At 51.7% G+C, this 27,150-nt stretch overlaps 1 protein-coding gene across 1 annotated transcript in view; it reads right to left on the bottom strand.

The window, feature by feature from the left end:
- NCOR2 (nuclear receptor corepressor 2) overlaps positions 1–27,150 on the bottom strand; it is a 186,024-nt gene that overhangs the window by 110,802 nt on the left and 48,072 nt on the right. Inside the window, 3 exon segments of the mRNA XM_058422874.1 lie at positions 284–397; positions 5,439–5,618; positions 25,033–25,213. Coding sequence (XP_058278857.1) covers positions 284–397; positions 5,439–5,618; positions 25,033–25,213 — 475 coding nt within the window.

Genomic DNA, 27,150 nt, shown 5'->3' with positions numbered 1-27,150 from the left:
CAGAGGAGAGGATGAAGCAAACTGTTTAACAGCGAGGAGTCTGAAGCATCTCTTGAACATTTCATCTCTAAGGCTGATGGCAGGAAAGCCCCCAGGCAGGTTCTTCAGAGGACATTAGTGCTCATCTGCACCATCCTGACAGAGCTCCTGTCGCTCCCATGCCCTCCACCCCAAAGGTAACGCCCAGGAAAATCCCCCACCTGATCCTCCCCAGCCTCCCCATGCCTGGCCATGGTGACACGGCACAATCACACATTCGTACTTCCATCGTTTCCAGACTCACCCTGTTCTCGTCGTAGATGATCTGCACCAAGCTGCGATGTTTGGACTCAATAGGAGGGGGAGAGATGGGTTTTTCAGGCTCTGGTGGTTTGGCTGCTTCTTCCTCCAACTGTTGCTGTGGAAGGAGAAGGGGGAGGAGGAGGGTGAGTCACAGTGAGAAACGCAGCCATCCCCGTCCACACGAGAGTGTCTGAGGTGCTGTGACCGAGGTAGAGAGCGCCATGGTAGGAGACTTCCTGCGAGACACGGGCGGGCTGGGGCTGGGGAGGGACGGGGAGAGGGAGGAGAGCTCGCAGCAGCCCCAGCCACGCAAGCGCAGCGCCGGCCTGCCCCAGGCACAGACCCTGTGCTCGTGGGTCGGCGTGTTTTAGGTATGGAGGATGAGGACCTGCCTCAAAGGAGCCTCCTGGAACGGGCCCGAGGCTAGAAATAACGATTTTACTGGGAGCACTTAAATGAAACCACAGCTCCAGACCGGCTCTCTGCTGCTACCTGCCTCTGGAGCTGCTGCAGCGTGCAAGGAGAGGTGGAGGAGCCAGGGGTGATGAGCAAGGCTGCTCTCCACCCTCAGCTTCACCTTCCAATGGAGTGGTTGGAGGATGCCTTGGGATGACTGCTCTCGAGTAAACGACTCACGCGCCAGCCATCCCCGCACTTTGGAATATCACCGTGGTCAGCAGCTAAACCTGACATTCCACCTGCAGCTCACCCTGAGCTGGGAGGAGACATCCCGGCCCTTCCCGTAAGTTTGAGGAACTGCTCAGCTGAAAGAGGAAATCACAGATTCCTCCTGGGGCCAGCCTGCGAGGAGGGAGAGCGCAGCCGAGCGCGGCAGCTGCGGGGCAGCACAGGCACGGGAGAGGGAGCGGCTGTCAAAAAACGCGGAGGATTTTTTCCCCTGCTAAGCTCTGAATCTCCAAATCTTTGTCATTCTTTTTTTTCCCCTGCAGCTAAAGCATCCCCTGTTGAAGCATGAGGAAAATCGAGTGAGTCTTGTACTAGGAAGAAAATGCACCTGGGACTTGGCTTGCACCAGAGGCGAGCACACCACAGACCTCCTGCAGGACAGTGGTGGCTAGTGGCCTGAGAAGAAGGTGAGCATCTATTCCTCCTCCCCATCACCTCTGCTCCTGCTGACGACTCCTTTAGCACACCAGGGCAGGAGGATGCGCTTGAGACGAACCCAAGAAAGCACTTAAGCACCCAGACAGATCTAATGGCTTGGCCGAGAAAACTCACGCTCCTTAAATTGTGTTTCAATGGATGAAGAGCCCCACGCTGTGGACTCCAGCTCCTCATAGGTGGATACCTCTCCCCAGAGAGGGAAAAGCAGCAGTGGAACGCCAAGATACAGCCAAAAGAGCTGCTGTTACCTGCCAGAGAGGGGAGCAGGCTCTGGCAGCGCTGGAGAGCCTGTGTGCCATAAACTGGCATCACCAACAGCCTTAGAGTTACTCCAGCCATGAGTGACAACAGCCAGGAACGGCCCAGCTTGAACCATCTGCACCCTGGAATGGGATGAACCTTTCCCAGCACTGCAGGGATCCCTCCCTTCCTGCAAACAGCCACACCACTGTGGCACACGGAAGGCTCCAACCACAGGAGCAGCCCCCAGCCCTCTCCAGTTCTCAACCATGGCCATACCTCAGGTGTCCCAAACCACAGGACAGAGGACAAGGGCTCCCTGGGAAGCCACAGCTGAAAACATGGGCTGCAAAGTATTTGGCACCAGGCCTGGCACAGAAGCAGCACTTCCAGGATCTGCCAGCTCTTTCCTGGTGTCCTCCTCAGGCACCCTATCACACATCCTCACTCCCATGGGATAAACTCCAAAAGCTCCAAAGAATGAGCCAGCAAAAGAGATCAGATGCATCTACTCTTGGGGGAAATATTTGTGTTAAAAAAAAAAAGTCAAAGCATCCAAAACTTGGCTATATCATTTTGGAAACCCACAAAAATCCTGCCAAGTGGTCGGGTGTGTAGCAAGGGATTTCAGAAGAGAGGGTTTGATGGCCTATCAGGAAACGAAAGTTTGCCACTAAGTGGAGGCTCATTAAAAACAGCTCATTAGAAGAAAAAATACAAATCTAATTATAGCTGAAATACAGTAGAGAATTAAACTCTACCCGCTGTGGCACAGCACTGTATGGATATTAAAGGGCCAGATGCCGGGATGAGGATGTGAGGAGGGGCTGCAGGCAGCACACCGGACTGCAGCCTGCGACTCCCGGGAGCCGTGGGAAATGGCAAAGCAAAATAGGTCAGGGTTCCCAGACAGGGACAAAATGGATTTCTTAAAGGTCTGCCACAAAAGCCAGGCTGGGACTGTGACCTTTACAGGGAGAGAGAGGGATGAGAGATGAGCCTTGACAGCTCCACACTCCCTCCCTCCTCCCAGCAGCGTCTGCCCAAGACCTCCCTCCCCTCCCCAAAGGAGACAGGGCAGCAGTGCTGAAGGGATGCAAGGTGCCACCACTGGCCATAGCCCTGGCTCCTGCAGCGCCCACAGGCCACCCCATTTCCAAGTGGAAGAGGTGCCCCCTCCAGGGATGAGACCCTTTGGCTGGACCAGGTGCTGCAGAGGGAGAGCTGCAGGGAAGGTGGGTGACATTTCAGGACGGTCCCATCCCTGCATGTACCAGCTCCAGTGCTGCAGACAAGGGCCTGATGAAGCCAAGGTTGTCACACACACACCCAGCTGCCATCGCCTCATCACCTGGGTACTGGGATGCTTCACCAGCCCGGGGAGAGAGCAGAGCCTTCCAGCCACAGGGCAGCTCTGAAAACCACTTTCAAAGAGAACACAGGAACTTCAGCCTGATGGAAGGGGAAACCCTGGAGCTCGTCCACCCAGCCGGCTCCACCTCCATCACCAGGTGGGAGTGTTGTACTCCCGGAGAGCCCTTGGCTGAGCTCAGCGCCCAGGGAGGCTCAGGCGCCACTGCAGAGAACAGCCCAGCAGTTTATTTCTCCTTCAGATCCCCGGTACCGCTGCCAGGAATAAATGCATAAGGATTATCCTTCCCTGTCAGGAAGAGGGGGAGAGAGGACTCAGCGAGAGATTTAAGCGCATATGGCGCATGAATGAGCGGGGGATGGCTGACGGAGGTGGCCTCCTGCCAGGGGTGTGCAAGGTTTGGGGAAGGTTTCTCAGCTTGCTGAAGACGTTTGCTTCTTGCAAAGTCCAGGCAGAGCCTTCCCTGCCATTTTTTGGAACAACCAGAAAGAGAGAGATGGCGGGTTTGGGTTGGTTGGGATTTTTTTTTGGTTTTTTTTGCACAGCCTTTCCATACAAGCATATTTAATTACCCTGAGAAGGCCTCCCAAAGACAGAGGGGAAAAGCATTAGGATATTCTGGCTGCATACAATTTCTCCCCTGCTCCACTGACGTTCCTGCAGGAGCAGTATCTGTTCCAGGCTCATTGCTTTCCCTCGCTCGTGCTCCTGCACTGACAGCTCAGATGCACAAAACGTTCCTGGAGCATCTCAGACAGGACCCCCTGCTCCAAAAACACTTCTTCCCAGATGTGCTAGCTCTGCTGGAGGACTGGCACGGGGAAGGCTCCAGCCAGAGGGGGAAGGAGGCCCTTAGTGGGGGTGTCAGTTTTGCTACCATATGACTTTGACACCATGTGCCAAAAAAAAAGAAAAAAAAAATAGAATAAAAGGAAGGGAGGGAACACTTTTACTGCCAAGAGTTTCACCTTCTTCGCCATTTAACATAGCATTTTTGTGGGCAGGAAGAATCAGAAAATTTGTTCCTAGGGAAGAAATAAAGCAACTGAGCAGCCAACAACAAAAGGCCCATTTCCTTACGGAAGTACAGCTTGATTTTAAGGGTGAGGAACGCATGCTGCTCCTGTCAGCATCAGCAGCAGCTCCTCAGCATCCCTGGAAAGTCAGGCAGTGGATCATTGGAGTTGTCAGTCCTCCCAGCTGCCACGACAGGGCTGGCACACAGGGCTGCTGCTCACACCCCCAGCACAGCTGCTCCTGCCCACTCTTGGCTTCTTCCTCTCCTTAAGCACTCAGAAACCCCTACAGATATGAAGCAACACATGCAATAAAAGGGTCCTTCACATTAATTAAGCCATATTGTTTGACAACAAAATGAAAATACTCCTGCTTTTTCTTGCAGGACAGAAAGGAACTGTGTTTGGTATGGGAAAATACAGATCTGATGGGGAAGAGCAAGCATGTGCTCATTCTAAGGAGCTTCAACAAACAGGCCAAGGAGAGGTTTTGCTCCATTCCCAAATTTCCTACTGTAGCTACAACCCCTTGGGAAAGGTCATGCATCTTGGGCAGTTTGGGATTAGCAGCCATCAGGGAGCTCAGAGACTCATCCCAAGCAAAGAAAATATAGCAACCAGAAAAAAAAAAGAGGCAGAGAAGTGATTTGCTTTAAGAAGTGAAAGCCCTTAAGTCTGTGGGTTTTTTCACGGACATCTCTGTAGGTTTTGTCATATTAATCTCTTAATGGCTTTATGGTAATTATGTACATGCCAACACCGAGTGGGTTATCCTTTTACTGGGGAGTGCTCCTGGGCAGGGTAAAGCCGCAGCTGGGAAGATCAGATTCAAATCCCTGCTCAAGCACAGCCCTGACTGGAGTTGGATCAGATGCTGCTCAAGACTGCAGAGCTGGAAAGCCCAAGAGAAAGGGGACTGGATGCACTGGAAGGGTCATTTGGTCGTTGCAGCAGCGTTTTGAACAGCCCAGTACTGAATACTGGCAGCAACAACAGCACTGGGGAGAGACAATTGCTGGAAAGGAAAAAGAAAAGACCTTGTGCTGTGCTGGGCTGTACAGATGACTCGGACAGCCCAGACTGCGCTTCCAGCTCTGCTGCTCACCACTTGCACATTCACTGCCAAGGCACTGAGGACACATTTTTCTCTCTTTTGGGTTCTCTGACATGCAAAGAGCTCCGAGCTGGGTTTCCAAAGCTCCCTCCCTCACCTTGTGACTACCAGCTCCAGACTGCAGGCACAGCAGCCACCGCCCATGTCACAGCAGGGAGCAGGGACACGGATGATCCTGGTACACCTGCAGTGCCACTTTCCCTCCGTGGCCATGCAGGGGCAAGGACAGGCCCCATGGCAGCATGCAGAAGCAAGGACACATGCTCCCCTCCAGACCACAGCCTCTTACCTGCTTCTTCTTCAGCTTGGAGATCTGCTGCTCCACCATGGTGATCTCGCGGTCCACGCGGTCCATGTTCTGGATGAGCTCCTCCTTGGAGAGCCGGGCGGGCAGCAGGTCCAGCTCGGCGTCAGGGTGAGCGGGGCTCACGGGCGACACGGGCTCCAGTTTGCCAGGCAGGCCACGATCCTGGGGAGCGTGAAACAACCAGATCATCTCTCTCCCAGGAGACTCTGGATCCTTCTCTCATCCTCCCACAGCTCCCTGGCCCATTCCCAGCCTCCTGAGATACACAAAACCCTCAAAAAAACCCAAACCTGCTAGACTAGGGAGTACCAGCTGTCAGATCACATCACCACGGTGCTCCACAACCTCTGGCATCTCCAAAGAGAACCAGGCTATTCTCCCAGGGACACGACAGCAGCTCTTCCCCCTGACAAAGCCTCAGAGGCTCGCACCACCCTGAGTGCTGCTCATGTTCTTACAGGATCAATAAACCCATCCATATTCAGGAGCTCCCAGCACCACCATCCCCTCAGAGGGCTCAGGGCTACACCTCTGCAAAAATGAGACACCACAGTCACGTCCTCCTCGGACAGTGCCACAAAGAGCAGCATGAACCATGCTGAAGGAGAAGGGGCTAGGAGGGCAGACCCAGGGAGGAAAGAGGGCTCCTGGCTCCTTCATAGCAGTCTTTCTCCATCTCTTCCTGACCCCTGGGGATACTCTGAGTGTTGGATGTTGAATGTGTCCATCCAAATAAGGAGAAAAAGGGGATAGGTGAGTCAAGATAAGAACAGACCGAACTGATGTTTTTCAAATTCCAGGGGAAGACAATCTCAGCTCAACAAGACCCTTCAAGCAGAGATTGGAGAGATCAGCAAAACCTCCCTGGCCATGACAGGGAGCAGCTCTAATGGCCCAGGGCAGAGGGAAAACACAATGAAACATTCAGCTTTGCCCCTCGCATGCAACAACCTTGCTGAGCCCAGCTAGCTGGTGTGCCAGGAGCATCCTGCAGCCACGCTGCTTCTCCTGCACCCCACCCCGCCCCTCTGCAGCTCCAGGCAAAGGAGCCCACTTCTGCCAACACAGAATGCCTGGATGAGCCTGCCCACCAAGGATGAACGCACCTGGGATGAAGCAGCTGTTTAGTAGCCACACAATGGGATCACGGCACACCACCAGCCTACCCTGACCCAGGACACTCCTCTCTGGCAGCCACCCAGCGCCTTAATTAAAAGTTTATCCATTCATTTGCTTAGCGAGAGGATGGATTTCTTTTCCCGGAGGGGGAGAAGAGGAGCGGTGGCTCCGTTTGTAACCCTAAACCCCTGCCAGGCTGGGCAGGCAGCACACTGCAGCTGCTGCGAGGGGAGGGGAGGGACGGGGGGAGGCAAGCAAGGGAAGAAGTTCACACAACTTTGCCACCTTCATTACAGCAGCCGTGAAGAAAGCCAACATTGTTCTGCACCAGCTGGTGCTGACACCCGTGAAAGCTGAGGGCTGAACCTCTGCCCAGGCTGGTCCTCCTGCTGGATGGAGCTGGATGGCGGCTTGTGGACCCCTCTGTGCTCCCCCATCTAAGCAGGCTCGTGGATGATGGCTCTGGGTTACTCACCGGCCTCGCTGCGGCTCATGCTGAACGCGGTGAGAGCGCAGATACCTCCGGGTACCGCTCGGCATCTCAACAGCATCTGCTGCGAGGCCCCCGCCCTGCCCCTGCTGCGGGCAGCCTGGAGCCACCAACGCCCTTCCCACTGCTGCCATCAAGGGACAGAAAGCAAAGGAGCACCCCAAAACCCCAACCCCACCATCCTGCCTCGGCCCCATCCAACCCCAGGAGCACAAAGGCGCCTGGAAGGAAAGGCTAAGCTGGCTGTATCCAGCATCCGTTCACAAGAGAAGCTAGAAGAACATGAGAGTTTTCTGGAGAATCCTGAAGAGAAGATCACATCTTGTTTTACTTTCCCAGCATTAGACATCAAAAATGGTCAGTCTGCTGCAGTGGGAAGTCTTTGTGTTCTCCACGACTGGGGTTTTTTTGTGGTTTTGGGGTTTTTTTCAAGTCAAGAGGAGCAGGACAACCACAAGAAGCAAAAGATAAATTAGGCGCTCACGAAATCTCGTTCAAATTAAGGCACAGGAAGGGGAAGTGGCAGTGGCTTGTAGGTGGGTAGGTTTTTCTAAAGGGAAGGAAGCTACCTACCAAAAATGCAGGAGAGAAAGGCTCCTCACTGCACACATGAAACAAATGATCCTTTCTCACGTCTGCCAATATGCAGGACAGGGCATCTTTAAACTCCTACTTGGCACAAAACACCTTGGAAGCCTGGTTCCTGGTACATTTTTATCTTTTTACCTCGCAGAATCCGAAGCAAAAGAGCAGCTGAGTAAGGGAAATAGCTGCAAGACACAGCACAAAAATTGTCATCATCTGGTATTAGGAGATTATTACAGCAACAGAGGGAGGCAATGTGTCCTTGGACCTCACATACTGGGCACTGTCATGTCACAAACACCTCTCTAAATCAACAAAATGACAAGGAGCAAAAAGCAGGAAAAACCAAAACTAAAGGAAAAAAAAAATCTTGTCTGTGTAGCGCTGACATCCAAAAAGCAGAGCTCAGGGATTTATGGAAGGCATAAAGAAGCCCTTATAGATCACAAAAGTGGGTTGAAAAGAGGTTTGCAAAGACCAGAGTCAACTCAGAGCATTGGGAAGACCCCAATGGTCAGAGATATTTTAACTAGTGCTCTGCTTCCTACAGTTCTCAAGAAACCCTCAAAATACATCCCCCTGCTCTAGACAGTGTCATACCCTGAGCAAGTGCAGTGTGAAACGTGAAATTCTTCTTATTAACGTGAAGTCACAGACTTCCAAAAGCAGCAAGAGCCGCGAGAGGTGGAATAAATCTGCTGGAGGGAAGGAAACAATTACTGCATTACTCAAGTTGATATTTTCTCAGTAATTATACTGTTTCCATGTGATTTGTTTTTACACATGGCTAACAGCTACTGCAGCTCCTGTTTATCCCTGGCCTTGTTTTGTGATTTATATGATAACAAGGGTGGGTGTGAGGGGGGCAGAGGCTGCACAAACCTCCCCGAAGCGAGAGGAGGTGCTGGCACTGAAGAAAACAATTATCACTGAGGAGGTTGTCAAAGAGCAAGGCCAGACTTTGGGGTGGGTTTCTCCTACACGCACAGGAATAAAAATTCCCAACATAGCTAATGGATCAAGCCTGCTATTCACTATTAAGCAGTGAGGGAGGAAAAGGATAAGCCAACTGCCTGTTGATGCCTTGAAGAGCAAGTAAGTCTCCAAGTAAATCTGATGTCCCTGCCTTCAGACACACCAACATCTGGTCCACAAGGAAAAATTACATTGGGAACCCCAAGCGGGGTCCCAGGACACACTGGAACCTGCACCAGCCCATCTCCACCTGCTCATTTTCCATTACTGACCCAGCCTGTGATACTCACAGAGAAATTATGTGACTGGAGGGATTGAAAAGGGCATCTGTGCCCCGCTTCAGCTCAGCACCCACAGCTGGATGCAGCCCAGCCTTCCTGAAGGGACATTTTCCTCTGCTGCTTCCCACCCTCAGGAGACAGCAGATCAGTAACTCCGCTCCACCTGCACCTACTCTTGCTGCAAAGTGCATTTTGACCTTGCCGATCCCTTGACTGCGTCAGCTGCCTCTTCACAACTCCACAGTGGAGCTCCCAAACCTGGGCAGCCCCATCAGTGCGTTCCAGAGCCGCCTGCCTGGGCCGAGCCTCGGGATCTCAGCACAGCACACAGTGTTTGCCCTACATATCATCCTCGGTGAGCCCGGGTCTCGCTCTGCCTCTCTAACCCAGATCATTAGTGATGTTCCCCTAAGCCCAGGACAGAGATTTAGGGATGCCAACATCATCTCTTCCACAGTCTGTTCACTTTCTAATTATCAGCCAGCAGCAGCATTTCCTGCTGGAGCACCAGGAGGGATTAAGAGGTGTTATCTTCAACTCCTGCCCACTCACACACCTCATGTCCTCATGGGCTGGAGAAGATTGCCAAAGCCAGCAGGATAGGCTGCAGCCACTCAATTTGCGCTCAAATTAATTCCCAAAAAAAACCTTCACATGAACTTGCGATCAGGGGATCTCCTTGTGGGGACACCTCCACCACCTGAGCCTCTCACAGCAGCACCGAGGCAGTGAACATTCCAGCACCCCACCAGCCAACAACCCTTCCCAAAGCCCATCCATGTGGGGCTGTGCCACCCTGCAGAGCCAGCAGCCCATCCTCCCTGTCCAGGAGCACAGGGATGAGCAGCATCACACCACTCTGAGCAGACACTGAGCCCCCAGGGCTTCCCACACTCCCTGGGATGAGAACCGAGCAGGAAAGCAACACCCCGCTCCTCCACCGGTCAGGTTTATAGGTAGAAACACGCATACAAAACTCCTGAGCCAAATACAGACTAAAGGAATTTGGGTTTTTAATTGGAAAAGTGTCCGATGCATTCTGACATATCTTAAGCCCCAGGATGACAGCACTGACAGAAGGGAAAAAGTTATGGAGCTGAAAACTAATGTCTCGTTTCCCCAGGGAGATGCACGAGTACAAAAAGTCAGGGAGTCCGAGCAGTGAAAAGTACATCGAGTTACTGCAATTCTTTTGTTCGTGGCCATCTGCTGTGCTAACGTCTCTCTCTGCAGCCTGGCCCTCCAAACGAGGTTTTAATTCTCAAACAGCGCTGGGCTCACGCTGGGCTGCGTCCCCGCGTGCTCCAAGGGCTGCCGAAGCGGGATGGGGACTGAGTGTGCTCTGGGGAGCTCCCGGGGTGCTGCTCACCAGCCAGGAGCACATGGGTGCTCCCCTGCAAGGCCAACCAGTGCTCCTGAGGGATGCCAGGTGTGGGGCCGAGGCATCATCCACCTCCTTCCTCCATCTCCACTCTCCATGGCTTGTGTAAAACGGGGATTGCTTTCACTGAGTGCAGCCCACTACGTGCTCTCATGGGAATTCATGAAGCTGGAGACCAAGGAGCTGTCTGAAGACAAAACTATTTTTTTTTTAATTAATTTCTTTTTTTTAAATAAATCTGACTTTACAAGCAGGCCCACGAAATTCCTTTCCTCCGTAATCCAGCTGAATTCCACGCAGACAAGAGCCGAAAACATCCCAACAATTTCCAAAGCTTGCACGAAAGTAGGTCAAAAAACTTCCCCCATGTTTCAACAGCTTGAAGCAATTTAATTGCAAAACCAGTACCAAATGCTGACCCCTCCCTCCCCGGCAGATTTATGAGGGTGGTAAAACCTCGCCAGCCAGAGCCTCAGTTAAATGCAGTAACCAAAGCCTTGTATCTGGTCTCGCAAAACTCGCTTGCGCTCCAAAGAGCCGTTCTGTGGAGTTACAGCGAGCAGATGCTGCCTCTGGGTCTCGGGATTGCAGAATTTCGACAGCAGCACCACCAAACACGGCTCACGGACTCAGAGGCAGCCTGAAATAGCGGGTCAAATCTGGAAAACCTTACTCAGGCCAACTCCCACAGCCGCCGAAGGCATTACCCGACAAATGGATGCTGCACCTTTCATTCCCTTCCTGCGCTTCCCCATTAGTGGATAATAATTGCATTGAATGCGAACGTTCCCCACTGACTTAGAGGAGTGATGAATTCTCACCTACCCATCTACTCATTACGAGGAGCTAATTGCTCCACCTCTCATTAAGAATTCCCCAACACTGCCTATTATGAATCCCTGGATTTTCAGCTGACCTTAAGTTTGTTCAAACAGTAACTGTCTGGACTGAAATTTTCCATGCTGAACATTGGCTTCAGCATTTTTAGTCTTTTTTCTTTTTTTTTCTTTTTCTTTTTTTTTCCCCCTAAACAGAGAATTTCAGCCAAAACAACTCTGTCATTTCCAAGAACAAGTTTATAAGAAAATATGCCTTTCTGCAACATTCAGAAAGATTCTGGGAACTTTTTCTTTGAGCATCTTCAGTACAGTTGATACATCTGGTAAGACTCTCCGCCAGCTATTTGCCTTTTGTTAACGCTGAAAAAGTGTCCAAGCCAAAGGAGAAAAAAAAAACCAAAAAAACCCAAACTCATCTTGGTGCTTGCCTTAGGGGAACGACTTGGAACTGAGCAGAGCGGGGTCCTGGTTCTGGGAAGCTGCAGGAATGATACTGAACTTCTGCAAAGGGAAGGGAAAGGCCGAGATGGAAGGACCATGCTGGCAAGTGTGGAAGTATTCCAGGCCAACAGCAAATCCCCCGAAAGAGCTGTGAATAAATGCATGGTTTGGGCAGGTAAAGAAAGCCTGAGACCACCCACCAGATGATAAGGATGGAGCAGTGCAGCCAGGGACCCTCTCAGCACGGAACAGAGAGGCAGCTACAGCAAAGACGGGCTCCTGCTGCTTCCAGCAAACGAGGGGAGGACAAGTTAAGGTTATCAGAGCAGCCCACAGAGCAGCAAGCTCTTCCACTCCTCCATCTGCAACTTCAATGCTCTCTCAGTAATTTGTTCAGCCAGCAGCCACCCGTGCTGACACTGCACACACGAGCGCACGTTTGAAGCCTCTTAAAAAAGGACCAAACTGCGAAAAACGCCTCCCATTACAGGACGTGCCAAGGCAGAGAGGGAAATTTTTAATTGCCCAATTTGGCACTCAGCCAGGCAGCGGGGTCACCCCCGGCTGCAGAAACACATTTTAAAGGTAATGGAGAGCTCATGGCAGAGCTTGGCTCCTCCTTGCTGGGGCTCAAACCTACCTTGCGTTCCCTGGGGAATCTCTGAATCATCACCAGCGCCTGTTTTTGCATTTCTACTTGCGCCTGCGGCTCAGGGAACTTCTTTAGGAAGGGTCCCCCACCTGGGGGTGCAAGCACAATCTCCAAACCTCCTGCAGCAGCCTAGGAAGCAACTTGTCACCTAAGCCAACAAACCTCAGGGGAATGAACACTCATTCCACGCCTTTGAAAGCTTTAGCCTCCCAATTTTTTTTTTATTTTTTTTTTTCCCAACACCACTCATCCTCTTTCAATTACCATATGCAGTAAAGCAAGCTCTGAGTCTTTCCAGCACGTCAGCCAGGCAGGGATGAAGCATCAAGGCCCATGTTAATCCCAACAGGCAAGTTCCCTCTGACAGAAGATGCTGAAATAGTCCCTGCCAAAACCCCAGCTGTCCCTCAAGCAGGTAGAAAGCCCTCCAGGCCTAGATGCCACGTGAAAAGCAAGCTCAAGTGTTGCAAAAAAGGCTTCTGCAAAAAAAAAAATCCTTTTTTATACCAGTGCAGTACTCCAGTAAACAGCACAAATGCCACTGCACTGCTGGGAGAGTGCCTACATCCACACCCACCAGTCCTGCAGAAGCGGGAGCTGGGCACTACATCTGCTTACATCTGCTCTCCGCTGAGCATCCCCTCAAAAATATACAATTTCACGCCAACTGGAAAAGCTACGTCAGCCAGAAAAGCGGGCGGGCAACCAGTCAGCGGGACTGAAGCCATTGCAGCGTCATGTGTTGGAAACACGGGGCTGGATCCCGAGCCAGGCTCAGCACCGGCACAGCCAACGCCGTGCTGGGGTGCTGGGACACCAGAGCCCCGTTCGGATGGCCGGGAAGGGCAGCGCACAGCACGGTGCCAGCAAACCTCCTCCTCCTCAGCTTCCAGGAGCTCCACGGCACGGACGTGCCAGCAAACCTCCTCCTCTGCTTCCAGGACAGACTGACACGGTGCTCCCAGGTGGGCTGTGCCCCAGGAAGCTCCAGCTCATTCACTGGGCGATGCCAGGTGCATCCTCCAGCACACGAACAAAGACGGGGAAGGGGGAGGGAAAATCCACCACGGCAGCTTCTCCAAACCTCACTGATTTAAAAATAAAAAATTGAGGGGAAATGAAAAGACAAAAGCCCTTCTCAGCCTGGTGTTATCAAGCAGAGGAAATGAGACTTCTAAAGCTCCCATTCAAGAGAGGAGTGGGGGAGAGAAATCCCACTCCAGACGCACTTGAACGAACAGCTTTTGAAATTGAAATGTTGCTCTTCAGAAACATTTAAATTTCCTCCTATTGCCAGGGAGGAGGCAGGAGGCCGAGGAAGAGCAGGGACTCCTCAGCCACACACAACCCAGCGGGAGACACACAGGGCAGCACTCGGCAGCCCTGAGAGGCAGGGATTTGTCTGGGAGTTAATCAGGATGGCACACAACATCAATATTGGGAAGCTGGCTTGAAGGGGAATCAGATTTAGAGGGGAGGGAAGGGAATGATTGAAGACAGCTCTATTTAACCACTACTGCTGCAAGTGAGATACACTTAAAGGCAGCTCACACTCCCTCCCTCCCTCCCAACCATCACCCAAAATTATTTTCCCCAGATCCTGAAGACTGAGCTGCCTACTGAGGAGGGGATTGACTGATGGAAAAAGGAAATGCAAACAAGATCTAAAATGGTTTGAGCTGCGGTGTGTTGTGAGACAACCCAGACCTCCTCTTGCATGCAAGAGCCACTGCAACCAGCCAAGGTCACCAAGAACTCTCCCAAGACTCACAGCAAATCCAGCACGGGAGGATGAGCCCCAGCAGCACAGTCCTGTTCAATCCCAGCAGCTCCCGCTCCAACTGTGCCACCAAACTGAAGTAACTGCTCCCAACGGAACCCACAGAGCTCACCCGCCAGCTTCAGGCCTTCAGGGTCACCTAATGGACAGCTTCACCCTGCCCGTGCCCTCAGGTACACGAAGGAGGACATTAAAGACCTCTGAGCAGTAAAAACCACGAGGGACACGGCGGGGACAACACCTCTGCTGGAGGAATCCACCAGCAGCCCGACAGCCCTCAAGGCCGCACAAAACACATCCAGCGACCGTCCCAAACACCCCACACGCCTCGGGACACACGCAGGAGGGGACATGGGACACAGCCCCAGCTGCTGCCATCGCCACCGCGGCAGGATCCGCGCTGACAGGAGCACGGGTGGTGCACAGCAGCCGTCAGCTGCACCATCCATCAGCGCCGGCCGCCGGCTGCGCTCAATGCTTTATTGTTCCAATAATTGTGCAGACACGTGGAAGGGGCTGCCTCGACATTCGCTGCTTGTTTGAGGAGCCATTTCCTTCGCTGCCCCGCCTGGTTTTCCATCAGGAGGTCGCATCCTGCGGCGGGGGGACAGTGCCGGCCGTTCCCAGCGCCATCCCCAGCTGGCGGGGCAGGAGGGTGGGAGGAAACGGCACCTCCCAGCACCAGGAAACACAGGCAGGTGCTGCTCCACATCTCAGCTGGCAGCCAAGCCCTGCACCTCAACACACCCAGGAAAACGCATGACATAAACCTGACGTGAGAGTTTTGGGTTTCCATGGAGAATTCTTTTGCCTTAATAACCCTCCCGCCGTTCAGAAGTTAGAGATGGTCGCAGGGCGCCGGGAGCATCGGGGCGTCTCAAATGTGTCACACCTTCAGCAGCAGAGCAAGACTGACCACAGAAAAACCAAACACCAACCAGAGCATGGGACAGAGCAGTTCCCAAAGGCTCAGAGCAGAAACACCAGTTCTACCTGCAAATGGCTGTGGGAGTTGCTCAAACCACAAACCTCTGCCCAGTCTGTTCCTGCAGAAAACCATGAAGCACCTCTGCTTCCCCAGACCAGGGCATTACAGAAAAACCTGAACCTCTCAGCTCCCATAGCAAGAATAAGCCCGCAGTGAATTTGTTATTATCTGTTAGCAAAGCAGCAGCTTCCCACCAAGGCTGGAATTTCCATCTTGGTTTGGCAGGCACAGGGCTGTGAAATGATTACTGTGTTTACTTTTCCTTTGCTAACTATAAAATCCCATTCCACTGCCCTGCCAAGAATGACTGAAGCTAATAAAATTCAGGCATTTGGAAGAAAGCAATAATAAACCTCCCTTTTGGGGCCTTTATGATGAAATTTCCCCACTCCAATCAGTGATTATGCTGCATTCATGAACACTAGTGATGTCTCCAAGTGCACCCAGATTGACTCAAATCAATATTTAGCTTTGCTCGAAACTGGGAGTCTTTCTCCTTGTGGCAGCTGAAGGCAGAATCACTGAACAAGGCTAGAAGAAGCCTTTGAAAAAAACAGCTTACAAGGATAGGAGGCAGCATATATAAATACACAGATATGTATTTGTATATATATATATAAAATGTAGGCTTTTCAATTACTTAAAAGCCTATAGAAAGTATACACACACGAATTCATGGATTTACAAATCTCTCTCCAAACATATTGAAAGCCTTTTGTATAATGCACTGTATATATTTATATACACCTGCCTATTCTTTCGGAGTTTTTAGTGTTTGAAAGCCTGCAACGCTCCTGTGTTTACATCTGCCACTCTGTCTGCTGCTGAGGCAGAAACACTTTAGCTGCTGGGGGCAATCTGTTCTACATCATACCTGAGATGGCTGGCATGAGATAAAATAACACAGACCCAAAAAACATCTTGAAATAAAAGCCTGTGCTTGGTTTGGTCACGTAACCACGTGGGACAGCTTGATCTGCACAAGGCAATGGTTCTTTATCAAGCAGTCATGGGAACAGCAGTGCCCAAAGTGGAGATCAGAAAGCAGAAAGGATCACTGCTGCTCCTCAGGGAACAGCACAGGAGGAGAGAAATCAGACCCTGCTGGGGCAGTGACCAGAGCACGCTGCTCAGAGTCTAGCCTAAGGAAGCATTACCGTGCAGGCAGAGAAGGGGATACAGCGCCAGGCCAGCAGAGAAATCCGCTGTGGGCATGTGCTGGAGCGGGATGCCACGGGCTCTGCAGCCCTGGGAAAATCCCTCAGGACGCAGCAGAGGACTGGGAAACACCACAACCACTGCCCATCTCCTCAGCACTGCCAGAGGACAGTGCACTTCTTCTCAGGAAAGGGTACCAGGTGCAGAGGGCAAGGAGAACCTGGGCAGAACACTGGCACCTGCAGAAAACGCTCTGTCAGAGCACTGAGATGACCAAAGAGTAACCAGACAGAGGTCAGGACTGCAAGGAGGTGGTTCAGGTCATTTTATCCCACACCACTTCTCCCTCACTGATTTCTGCTTTTGCCCCACCAAACCTGGGGTAGGACAGAGCACACTGCTCCTGCCCTGAGCCAGCTCTGCTGCTGGGTAAAAGCCCATTTCCAAGGACAGAGGGAACAGGCTCCACTGTGCTCTCACTCCTTATCCTCCTGGAAAAAGGTGCCAAGAATTAGAATTACATTTTTCGAGAGCAGCAGAACAAGCCAAGGGCCTGTCAGCTTGTCCTAAAACAACCCCTCTCTGCTCGCCGAGCACGCAGCCAACATTCCTGACACACACCAGCGTCCATCGCCCCCCGGCCCCCCCATGCAGCACGAGGCTGAGGAGCCAAAAAACCCTCTGAATGTGCTCTGCCTAAAACACAGCCAAGGAGTTTTTCTGTTTAAAAAGCAAGTTTAGGTCCAAAAAGAAAGGAGGTTTTCAGCGAGTGATTTTAACTAGGCCCTTTGGCACTCGACAGTTCCTCTCTTGTTATGGATGCTAAGGGTGCTGTTAAGAGATGAGGCTCCATGAAGCACGAACGTGAAGTCACAGAGCTTTAGCAAGGGCTGTTGCCATGTTCAATATGTTATTACAGCTCCATCACCACAGGCACAAAGAGCAGCAGCTCATCTCTGCCAAATCCATCTCTGAAATCACTCCCCCACTCCATCCCCTCCAGCAGCAGCAGGCAAACACCACCGATTGCTGTTGCATCTCCTCCACAGCTTCCACCCCACGCTGGGAAGGAAGGTATTAGCATGAAATACCCTCCTCCTCAAAACACAGCACCCAGAGTCAATCTGATGGGTGTCACAACTCACTGGCTCTTGCTGTGTGAGTCAGGACCACTGATGGGCTGCACTTCCCAACCATGGAGAAGCACAGCACCAAAAACGTGCTCGGTGCCGTACATCCACGGAGAAGTCACCCAGGTCGCTCCCAGGAAGTGCCTTGGGCATGCAGGGATGCTGGACAACATCTGTGAGATGGACGTGCTTGCAAATTGGTAACAACCTCCTGCTGCTTGGTCACCTGCACTAACTGGACAGATCCCACGTAACCCATCCTGGAGTGTGCCTGGGTCTGGTGGGAGTGGGAGTGATGCTTCCTGCCCAGCAGCACCCACACCACCTCCCAGAACACAAGGAAAAGAAGAAAAACACATCAGCATGAGACTGCAAGGGGGGAAAAACCAGCCAGGATGTCCTTCTTGTAACCAGGACCAAATACTTCCCTTGACTTTTATTCCAGGAGAGGGGTTCTTTTTTAACACAAATGAACACAACCGGTTGAGCACAGGCGAAAACGGTGGCTGGAACAGCCATCCTCATCCTCTGGAGACCAGTATCAGTTCCTGCCACACCAACACTATTACCCAAGTTCCACCTGAGGACTGACAAAGCAGCAAACCAGCTCTCCTCTCTCCTGCATTTCCAGGACAAAACAAGGCACATTAGAATCCTTGCTATCAGATAAAATAGATGCATACAATACCTACAAACACTTCATAGATGGAGAAGAAAAGTCTCCATGAATCCACACACCACACCCAGCTCAGCAAACTGCCTACTGCAAGCACAGAGCCAGAGATATTTCTTCCAATTACAGGGGTGAGGCACACAAAGTCAGAGGACTTCCTTTCCCTCCAGCAGATCAGGTGAGATGTCGCACTGCACGAGCCCTGTAATATTTACTGAGTGGAACAGAAAAGTCCAATTATGTAAATGATGAAGCAGGTTCCCTGGAAGCAGTCAGCCTTATCACACTGTCCTTCGCCACCGCTGTGGCTTGAAAGGCAATTTAAAAGGTTGTTTTGGATGTCGGTCATCACAAACGAGCTGAAGAAGTGTGAAACAACCTGTGCTTGAGGATGAGTGGTGTTGGGGAAAAAAACAACAGTTCTCCTGTTGGCTTTCCAGCTGCACTGAGCCTTGGCCCTGCTGTCTGTGGCTTGAGGACTGCAGCAGGCTGGAGCAGGCAGCTTAAGGAAGGGTCAAAGGTTTTTACATCCTGCCTCTGGAATATTTCTGCAGCTCATGAGGGCTTTTCCTGCCATACTTGAGTCTCTCAGACCACAGTGCAGTTCTCTGGCCGCAGGAACGTCAGCTAAGAAATGGAATAAAACCAGTTGTCTTGCAATCACGGTGCTCCTTTCCTTTGCCCCTCAGCCCAGGTCCAGATGGAGGAGCCAAACCTCTCACAAGGACTACGCAACGCCCAAAAGCATCTGTTTTTCCAATGAAACCAGCACAAGTCCATGTATGGGATGGAGATTCCAGATACAGCGCTCCTCAGGCTGTTCCCTTGGCTTCCTGTCCACACTGCTGCATGGCACGGGCTGCTGACCACCCCTGCAGCCATCCTGGCACAGTGGGCAATGGAATGGACTGCCAGGCATGCCAGGAGAGCCACTCTGCTCACACACCACAGGCACACGCTCTCAAAGGTGTGTGTTCACCCCAGCTGAGCAGGGTTTGACACACTGACACTCATCCCATCGTCCCATGATCTAGAAATTATCTTCAGAGCAGGGAGAAAAGCAGAGGGGGGAAATCCAGCCAGAAGTGTTTGCACTGTGGCAACGTGAACAACTCAAATATTTCAGCTTTTAAATATGTTTGGAATGACAGAGAATGCCAATGTGTCCCTCATCTTCCCAGAAATAGCTTTGAATCATTGCTCCCCTAACGTAAATTTCCCCACCCCACCACAACTTTTTTTCTTTTTTTCTGTGACCAGATTTTTATCGGGCGCAAGTCGACAGTGTGAGCAAGCACAGGGCAGATGGGTGGGTGCCAAACACGTCACAGGAGGATCCTCCTGACTCGACAACCCCACGTCACTCACTCCTGATGGGTGCCCAACTCCACTGGCTCAGCTTCACAGGGAGAGCCCAGCTGCAAGCAGAGTTAACAAGAACTGCTGTTCCCCTGCAGGGGAAGGAGGACAAAAGCAGGAAAGACGTAGGTGTGTTTGTACCCGCTCAAATTGTTTCATTGCGCTGCTCAGATCTGAGGTTACAGTTACTTCTACAGAAGTCCACTTCTCCAAGAAGCGGTGGGGAGGCCACACAGCATGTGCAGGCTCTGCAATGGAGCACCCCACAGTCCTCAGGAGAAGTTCTTTCCATGGTGGAGCATTTGAGGAATTTTATTTCCCACAGAGCTGGTCAAGCCATGCACTGGCACAGGTCTCTGCATCTCACCTGGGTTCTGGATAGCCAGGATGGAGCAACAGGGTGGGCAGCTCCACAGGATCCCTCTGCCTGGGTGTCCTGCAGGGCAGGACAGCCCCTCCCCACCAGATGTGGGCCCAGATGTGGGCACAGCTGGCCAAGGAGGCATCTCCCTCTCTCACGGCAGAGACGCACGGCTGGGGAAACCAGACTTGTGATGCTTCCCAGTCCCCACTTGCAGACATTCCCCAAAAGCCCAAGAAGCAAGCCCAGAGCTCTTTTGCTCAAGTGAAAAACAAACCTCCCGTGGGGAAGGGAGAAGCCCAGAGCGATCCCCGTTGCAAACTCAGAGGCTATGGGAGGACACACATCCAGGGACGGCCGACGCTCACAGCTTGTTCCATTCTCCAGCCCCTCTGTGCTATTGTTCCACAGCAATAAATCACGGGGAGGCGCTGGAATTCCGGGCTGTTTTCTCCAGGAGGGAGCCTGGGGTGCCGGAACCGAGATGCTGCCTGGCTGTGCCTGCTAATTCCCTCGGTGACTGCCGTGCTCAGCGCCGTGCTGAGCCCTCCACTCCCACGCATCCCGGCGGAGCAGCGCGGCTCTCCCAGTTCAAAGCACTGCTGCGTGTGCCCCCCCTCCGCTCCCTTCCCCCAGCCCCGGATTACTCAATTAGAGATTATGCTTTTGCCAGTTACCTCCAAGCCAACTGGGGCCTCTGCCAAGGTCAACACAAGTTCCAGCCAGTTTCATTAATAACTGCGAGACCAGCCCACTGGAAACTCTGAGAGGTTAATCCCAGCAACAGATCGATGTTCCCATAACAAAGCCATGGAGCAGAAACGCAACTGGTGATTTACCAGCCAGCCCAGCTATCTGTGCTGGGAGCTGTGGAACTGCTCTTCCACCCTGTAGCACGGCAAACCCTGCTGTCAGAGAGCTGAGCCTCCCGCTCGTCTCCCCTGGTGCATTTATCAAGGGATGGAGCAGCTCGCAGGGAGCAGCACTGCCAAGGCACTGGCCAGTGCAGTGAGGAGGAAGCAGAGCTCCCCAAAGGCCTTTCTCCTGTCCTCGGTGCCCGGTGCCCACGGCCAGGGCAGGAGTTAGCAGGCTGGCCAAGAGCCTCTTCCATCCCACACAGCCTGTCTTCCAGGAGTTCATTGTAAAATGGGCGCTGGAACGAGCAGCCAGTGTGAAATTTGGCATGTACGCTGCTGGCTTCAATGCATCATTAAAAAGGCATTTCAAACGTGTTAATTCCTCCTTTTTCAATTAATTGCTTTTAAAGCTACATTGATATGCATGAAAGCAAAATACCCTCTGCCCTAATTTCTGTTTTGCCATACCTATTTCCTGACCTTTGCACTGCCTTTTCCAAGACTACCCTCCCTACATACACTTTTCTTATTCCATTTTTTAGTCCATAACACAACAAAAATGCTCACGCAGAAAAGGAAGAAATTAAAACCTTTGCACAATGTAAAGCCGAGTCCAACTCTTAACAACACATGGCTTCTTAATTGCCTTTTTTCCATCCACAGTCGTTAATTATTTTACAAAAGAGGGAAGTGGCATTGTCCCTTGTACAGATGGGGAAATCTGAGATAGAGAAAGGGGAAGAGGCTTACCCGGTGACCAGCAGCCTGCCAGGGCAGATGGCAGCAAGGTTCAGGTTTCCTAAGCCTCCACCCAGCCCCATTCCCGTGGGATTACATGGCTCCCTGTAAGTGAATTCCTGTCGCAGCAACAGGCCCCTGGTAAGTGCAGCCAGCCAGCCCCTGCAAGGGGACTAAAGGCAGATCACGGCTGACTCACATCCTATAGGAAGGAGCAGCAAACCACGTATGTGGTGGAAGAGCAGTCTTAAAAATGGGGAGAAGAACAGTGAAAGTGTAACAGGAGTAAGAAGAGATGGGAGGGCAGAGGCAGGATGAAGCTCCAGCTCCGGAGAGGGGAGAGCAGGCGCTGACTGACTAGCGCTGATTGCCATGCTCACCGTCCCTGTGAGGCAGCATCATGGGCAGCACCAGCTGTGCACGTGTGTGCAGGGATGGTGCACAACATCCTTGGCCTGCTCTGGGGCTGTCTGCTTTCCTCCTGGCTGCTGTTACGTGAGGGAGGTCCGTGACTTGGCTGGAAAGAAAGCAGAAGCCACCAAAGGTCCTGGGAACCAGCTCCTGCCTCTCTGCCAAGAACACACCTGGCAAAGCCACATCATAGCAGTTTTTGCAGTGAATCTCACACCCAGGCTTGCACTGACTGAAAAAACAGCCCTGCTTTAGTTGTTCTGGTTACTGTCAGCCAGATAAAGGGAGAACCTTCCCGGGGGGAAAGCATCAGCCCCAGCTGGCACGGAGGGCATGGGGAGGTTTCATTTCTCCCCAGCACACTGAGCTCACCACAGCCCTCCAGGCCACATCCAGCAGCAGGAGCCCAGGACCACAGCACTGAAGCAGCACGACAACACGCAACAGCGGGGAAAAAGATGCTGAAGTGGGGTAAAGCAGACAAGAAAACAACCTTTAGCCTCCAGCTTGAAAACAAACACCAGCGTTTGAGGATATGAGCAATGTGAGGTACATAAGGAAAGGCAGGATCTTTTACTTGTCCAAGTGAGATTTAGCTGAAAGCTGCTGCTTTTGAAAGGCACGCTGCCCAAAATTGTGTCTGCTTTCTCCAGGGAAAACGCACTGATCCAAGAGCTTCTCCTTACAGCCTTGCTTGGAGTGAGGCTGCAGTGATACTGAACAGGGTTTAAGCGGCCCAGCTCTCCTCCTGTTTGGGAGAGGTAGATGAGCAACAAAAGACATGAGAAATCCATTCCTCTTTGGGAGAGGAAAAACTCTGAAGCCTGTTACCAGCAGCTGCCCCATCAATTGTTCCATAAATTATGGCCATATACAAAGGTCCTGGAAATGTGCAGGAATGGTGCTGACTTCTCTCCCCTGAAGGTTGGTAAGTTCAGTTATCAGTGGTTATCAGGGATGTGCTAAACTTAAATCCTATCACAGACCTGATTCTGCGTCTCAGCTCAACGCTGCTCTGAAACCAGGAGAAACCGAGACGTATCCACTGCCCGAGAGCAACATCCATTACAGCTACATCCCCTGGGACAGTCAGGCTGGCGCCCAGAGCCTGTAACCAAACCCCTACCCTTTTTATTGAGGGCTTTGTGGAGCTCTTACTGTGCGAAAATGAGCTCAATCTGCAAAATCACCGTGAAAACCAGTCCTAGCACTATTACCCCAGCGAGTAAATTGAGCTCCTCCCCAGGCAGTGACTGCAACAATGAGGAATGGGGTAACGGGTAAGTGAACAACTCCTGGGATACTCTTGTCTAAACAACCAGCAGAGTGTTTAGCAATACTGGCCTCACGTGGTGCATCTCACCCGAAGAGCTCACCCGGCTGGCAGAGCTGCCCTAGATAAAGTATTGAGCGTCAGACACTGAGTCAGCAGCACAGACAACAGCAAATATCTCTCTCCAGCTCTGGTCACTGGGACACATCCTGCCACCCTGCTCCGGGACACACGTCTCCCTCAGCACAGAGACTCTCAGGAAAGTCTTTATCATCTGTCCTGGGTGGTGAGTTCAGAGCCCAGTGCTGAATTCAGCTGTGGGTGCAGGAAGAGGTTCTACCAGTGTCCACAGCCCAGTGCCCAGAGGGCAGCCTCAGCTCTTTGCATTTCCCCTGAACCCACAGCCAGAGCAGCTCCCCCAGCGTGCTGAGGCTCAGAGCAATGCACATATTGGCTTCAGGAGCACAACCTTAACGTCCACCAGCAGCTTACAGACTAGTCTGAGGACAACTGCTCAGGACAAACACCAAAATTAACCCGATTTCCCAAGCTGCAAAGGCTGATAGACCCTGTGTCCCAGATTTCCTTCTGCTCCCAGCCACTTGAACAGCACTGAGATCATCCAGTCCTTCAGTGAGCTCCATCAAACCCATTCTGGAAGCAGCCTCTGCTAGCTGAGAGCGACTAGTCCCAGCTCCACTCAGGCTCTCACCAGTCAGGGACACCACATTTTCTTCTTCCTTCCAGACTCCAAAATTACAAATGGCTCCACTAAAAGCATAATCTTGTCTTGCTGAATTGCACTTCAGCTCTCTCTCTTTCATTAACAAATGTTCTAAGCCCCATAAAATGCACGTACTTCTTGGAAACGTGTCACAGACCGAGAAGCTAATGCAGCCCCTAAACTGATGAACTGATTCCTCAAGAGCAGCTCTGCCTCTTAAAAACAAATAGCTGAGACAATCCATGGTTTTCTGGTGAGAGGCGGAACAGAACTGCTGGTGGGAATAATGTGAACACAGAAAAGCCATCCTGGTTTCCTCATATCTTTGGAGAGGGCTATTTTTTGTTTTGTGGCCAACAGTGCATCTTCCCTATCAGCCACCCAACCAACATCCCCTGAGGACGCTTCAGAGCCCTCAGGCCCTCCCTTGGCATTTGGTCTACTCCTGAGTTAAATACCTCACTGAAGAGAGGTCGGAGGGATCTCAGGTAAAGCTCACCAGCATTGTACGGATAAGAAACGTCTGAATATGCCAGCATTCCCAAGGAAGAGCTTTCTTGTTTGTGTGCTGTTTCCCTCAGCTCCTGCAGGGATACAGCAAACCATTCCCATCTTCCTGGCTATGAATGTGACTTCCCTTTCACCTCACTGAGGCAATTCCCAAGCCCAGCCTGCAGCTGCACCAACCCTCAGCACTGGCATCACAGACAGCTGCCCCCGGCACATTTATCCAGCACGACTCTCCTGCCAACCAGGAGAATGCCCAAACCAGAGGTAAAATCAAATACAGTTTACCCCAAGAGAAGATGAAAGTAAATCCAAACAGGCACACAAAGCAAGGGATTTCTCTTTGCAACATTTACTCCAGGCGCAGAGGGGACAATTGTAAGTAAACGATTTGCTTTGTTAAATGAGACTGGGACAAGAGAGGCTTTCCTGGGGAAGATTATATTAAAGAACCACCAGAAACCGATTCCAGCCCTTCAAACACCAATATTAAATAAAGAGATGTGATAAATGAGAAGCGTCAAGTAAAAATCAAATCAAGGCAGAGTATCCAGAAAAGCCAGACATGACCATCCTTAATTCAGCCTACAGCAGCTTCCAAGCTGTTTTGGTGCATCTAATAGCCCAGTAAAAAAAGCCCATGACTGTACCAGTTATGGGGAAAGCTGATATGCTTCTGTTGCCCCCAAATGGTCACCCCACTTAAGGGAAAACCATCCAGTACCTCCAAACACTGCTGGAAGCATTGGGAACCACGATTTACACTGAATTCAGCAGCAGCTCAGAGCATCAAAGGCAGTGCTACACGAGCCCAAAATGCACCCAGCTGGTGGCACAGGCCATCAGCCCCTTACCTTTGAGAGATCCTCTGTGCCTCCCTGCTGGCTCTGACTCAGGAGGGGCGAGTGCCGCATCAGAGGGTCCTGCAGCAGGTCCAGGCGCGGCCGCTTGGTTTCAATGAACTCCAAGTCCGACGGCTTGGTCAGGTCAGAGAGATAGGAATGCCCCTCGGTTCTCAGGTGCAGCTCCTGAGATCTGGGGACAAAGGGAAAGGAGCCTTTAGAAAAGAAACTTCTCCCCCCCTCTCCACAACTGCAAACCACCTGAGGAGGACAGGGCTCAATTTTCCAGAAGGATCCATGTGGGGAGCCCAAGTGGCCCTGCACTCAATCATCTCAGGTCTCTGCAGACCCAAAGGCTTGGCTGCTGGGCATGGTGCATGTTCTGGAGCAGGACCACCACCACACTCCAAGCCCTGCTGTCCCCCTCCTCAGCACCTCTGCTGTGTCACCTGGAAAACCCTTCTGTCACCTCCTGTCCCACCAATGTGGCTGTCCCTACACCACGACAAAGAGCTGCAGGTCTGAGACTTCCCTGTCATGACACATGGGTTGGACTGGTCAGAAAAAGGCAAAGCTTGGGAAATCCCCAAATCTGCCCCATAAATCCTCCCCTGCTTCCAAGACCAGGCAGAGCCCCCTTCTGCCACGTTTGGCTTATTTAGTCAAAGGTACCTGCGCCAGTGTTTATCTTTAGTGCCTTCTATAGGAATACCAAAGATTATATGCTGGGGAAAAAAATGCCTCCTCCTCCGTGGCTAGACAGTAGGGATTTATTTTTCCAGGATGGGGGAGGAAAGAAACCAGCCACATGTAGTTGCACGTCTCTGACACAGACCTGGCAGGCTGTAAAGGCACATTACCCAGTGATAGCAACTGCACCAACGAGTCACATCGAGCTCAAACATCTTTTACCTGTTAAATTTGATGCAGTTGGTAATACCTGGAGAGTGGGCTTGGGTGTTTTGCTTTTTTTTTAAACAAATGTTGAACTTTTTTTGTACTTCTGTTTTCCTTAGCAGGATTCTCTTGTGGGAATTGTAAAGGGATCCTACAAAAATACATTAAACCTTTTACTATGCCCTGGGATCAGCTTTGCTGCAGCAGCTCCAAGGGTGTGGTTCTTAACACTTCGGGCAGATGTGTCTCTTAAAAAAAAGGAATGAAGCACAGGAGATTCAAAGCCTGTGAAAAAACATGGGATTTTTTTCTTTTCCCCTTAAACAAGATTGTTGCAGTTCTCCTGAGCTGGTGGTAAAGTGTCCTCCCCAGTTACTAAACACTAACAAACTTCACAGCCTTTGTAGGTGCTCGAAGGAGAAAAGAAACAGCAAGCATAGAAGACAGGGGGTCTTACGCATTGTTAACCCCCCACCCACAAACTGCAACTGCTGACATTAAAAATCTCAGAGAAGATGGCAAAAGGGGAAGGATCCAGAGTGCCCTGAAGCCAGCAGCAGTTAACAGCTCTGGATCACATCCAGGGAGGGGATCTTGTAGAAATCCACCCTCTCCGCACTGTCACCCTGAGCACTGCCCTGTGCCCTCCCCTGCAGCTATGTGACCACCTTAGCCCAGCCTCAGGCAATCAAGATAAAATTGGGGGGCTTATTTTTTAATTAAACACCAACAGCAGGCACAAAGCACACGCAAGCCAAGCTCTGCTGCTGTGGCTTTGGCGTTGGGATCGGGCAGCAGCTTTGCTGCTGACACACAGAAACAGAATCTGGCTCATCCTCTTCCTCCTCCCCAGCAAAAAGGGGACGGGAGAACGGCAAGGCTCCAGCACTGCCTTTGGTGCTCCAACATCCCAGACAGGACGTACAGCTCACACAGCAAACCCTACAGAGGGCAACAGCCCTGAAATCTGGCACTGAAGCACAGCTCGCTTCACCTGCAAACACTTCCATGCTGAAAGATCCTCAACTTTGCTCAGCAAGCCCAGAAATTTCTCCTGGCACCTCTCGTGTTTCCTGCTGCCTGGTCCCAGCCCTTCACGCAACCCCTGCCTGCCCACAGCTGCAAGCCAGCATTTCAGGCTCTGCTGTAAAATCCAGGAACAATAAGCAACTGTTGAGCTGGGCAGGTGCTAAAATATTCCAACACCCAAGGCCCTGCTCTACTGAAGCAATT

This window comes from Hirundo rustica, chromosome 17 (assembly GCF_015227805.2).
Source record: "Hirundo rustica isolate bHirRus1 chromosome 17, bHirRus1.pri.v3, whole genome shotgun sequence".
Lineage (NCBI taxonomy): Eukaryota > Metazoa > Chordata > Aves > Passeriformes > Hirundinidae > Hirundo > Hirundo rustica.
This window is presented reverse-complemented; position numbering and strand designations above follow the sequence as displayed.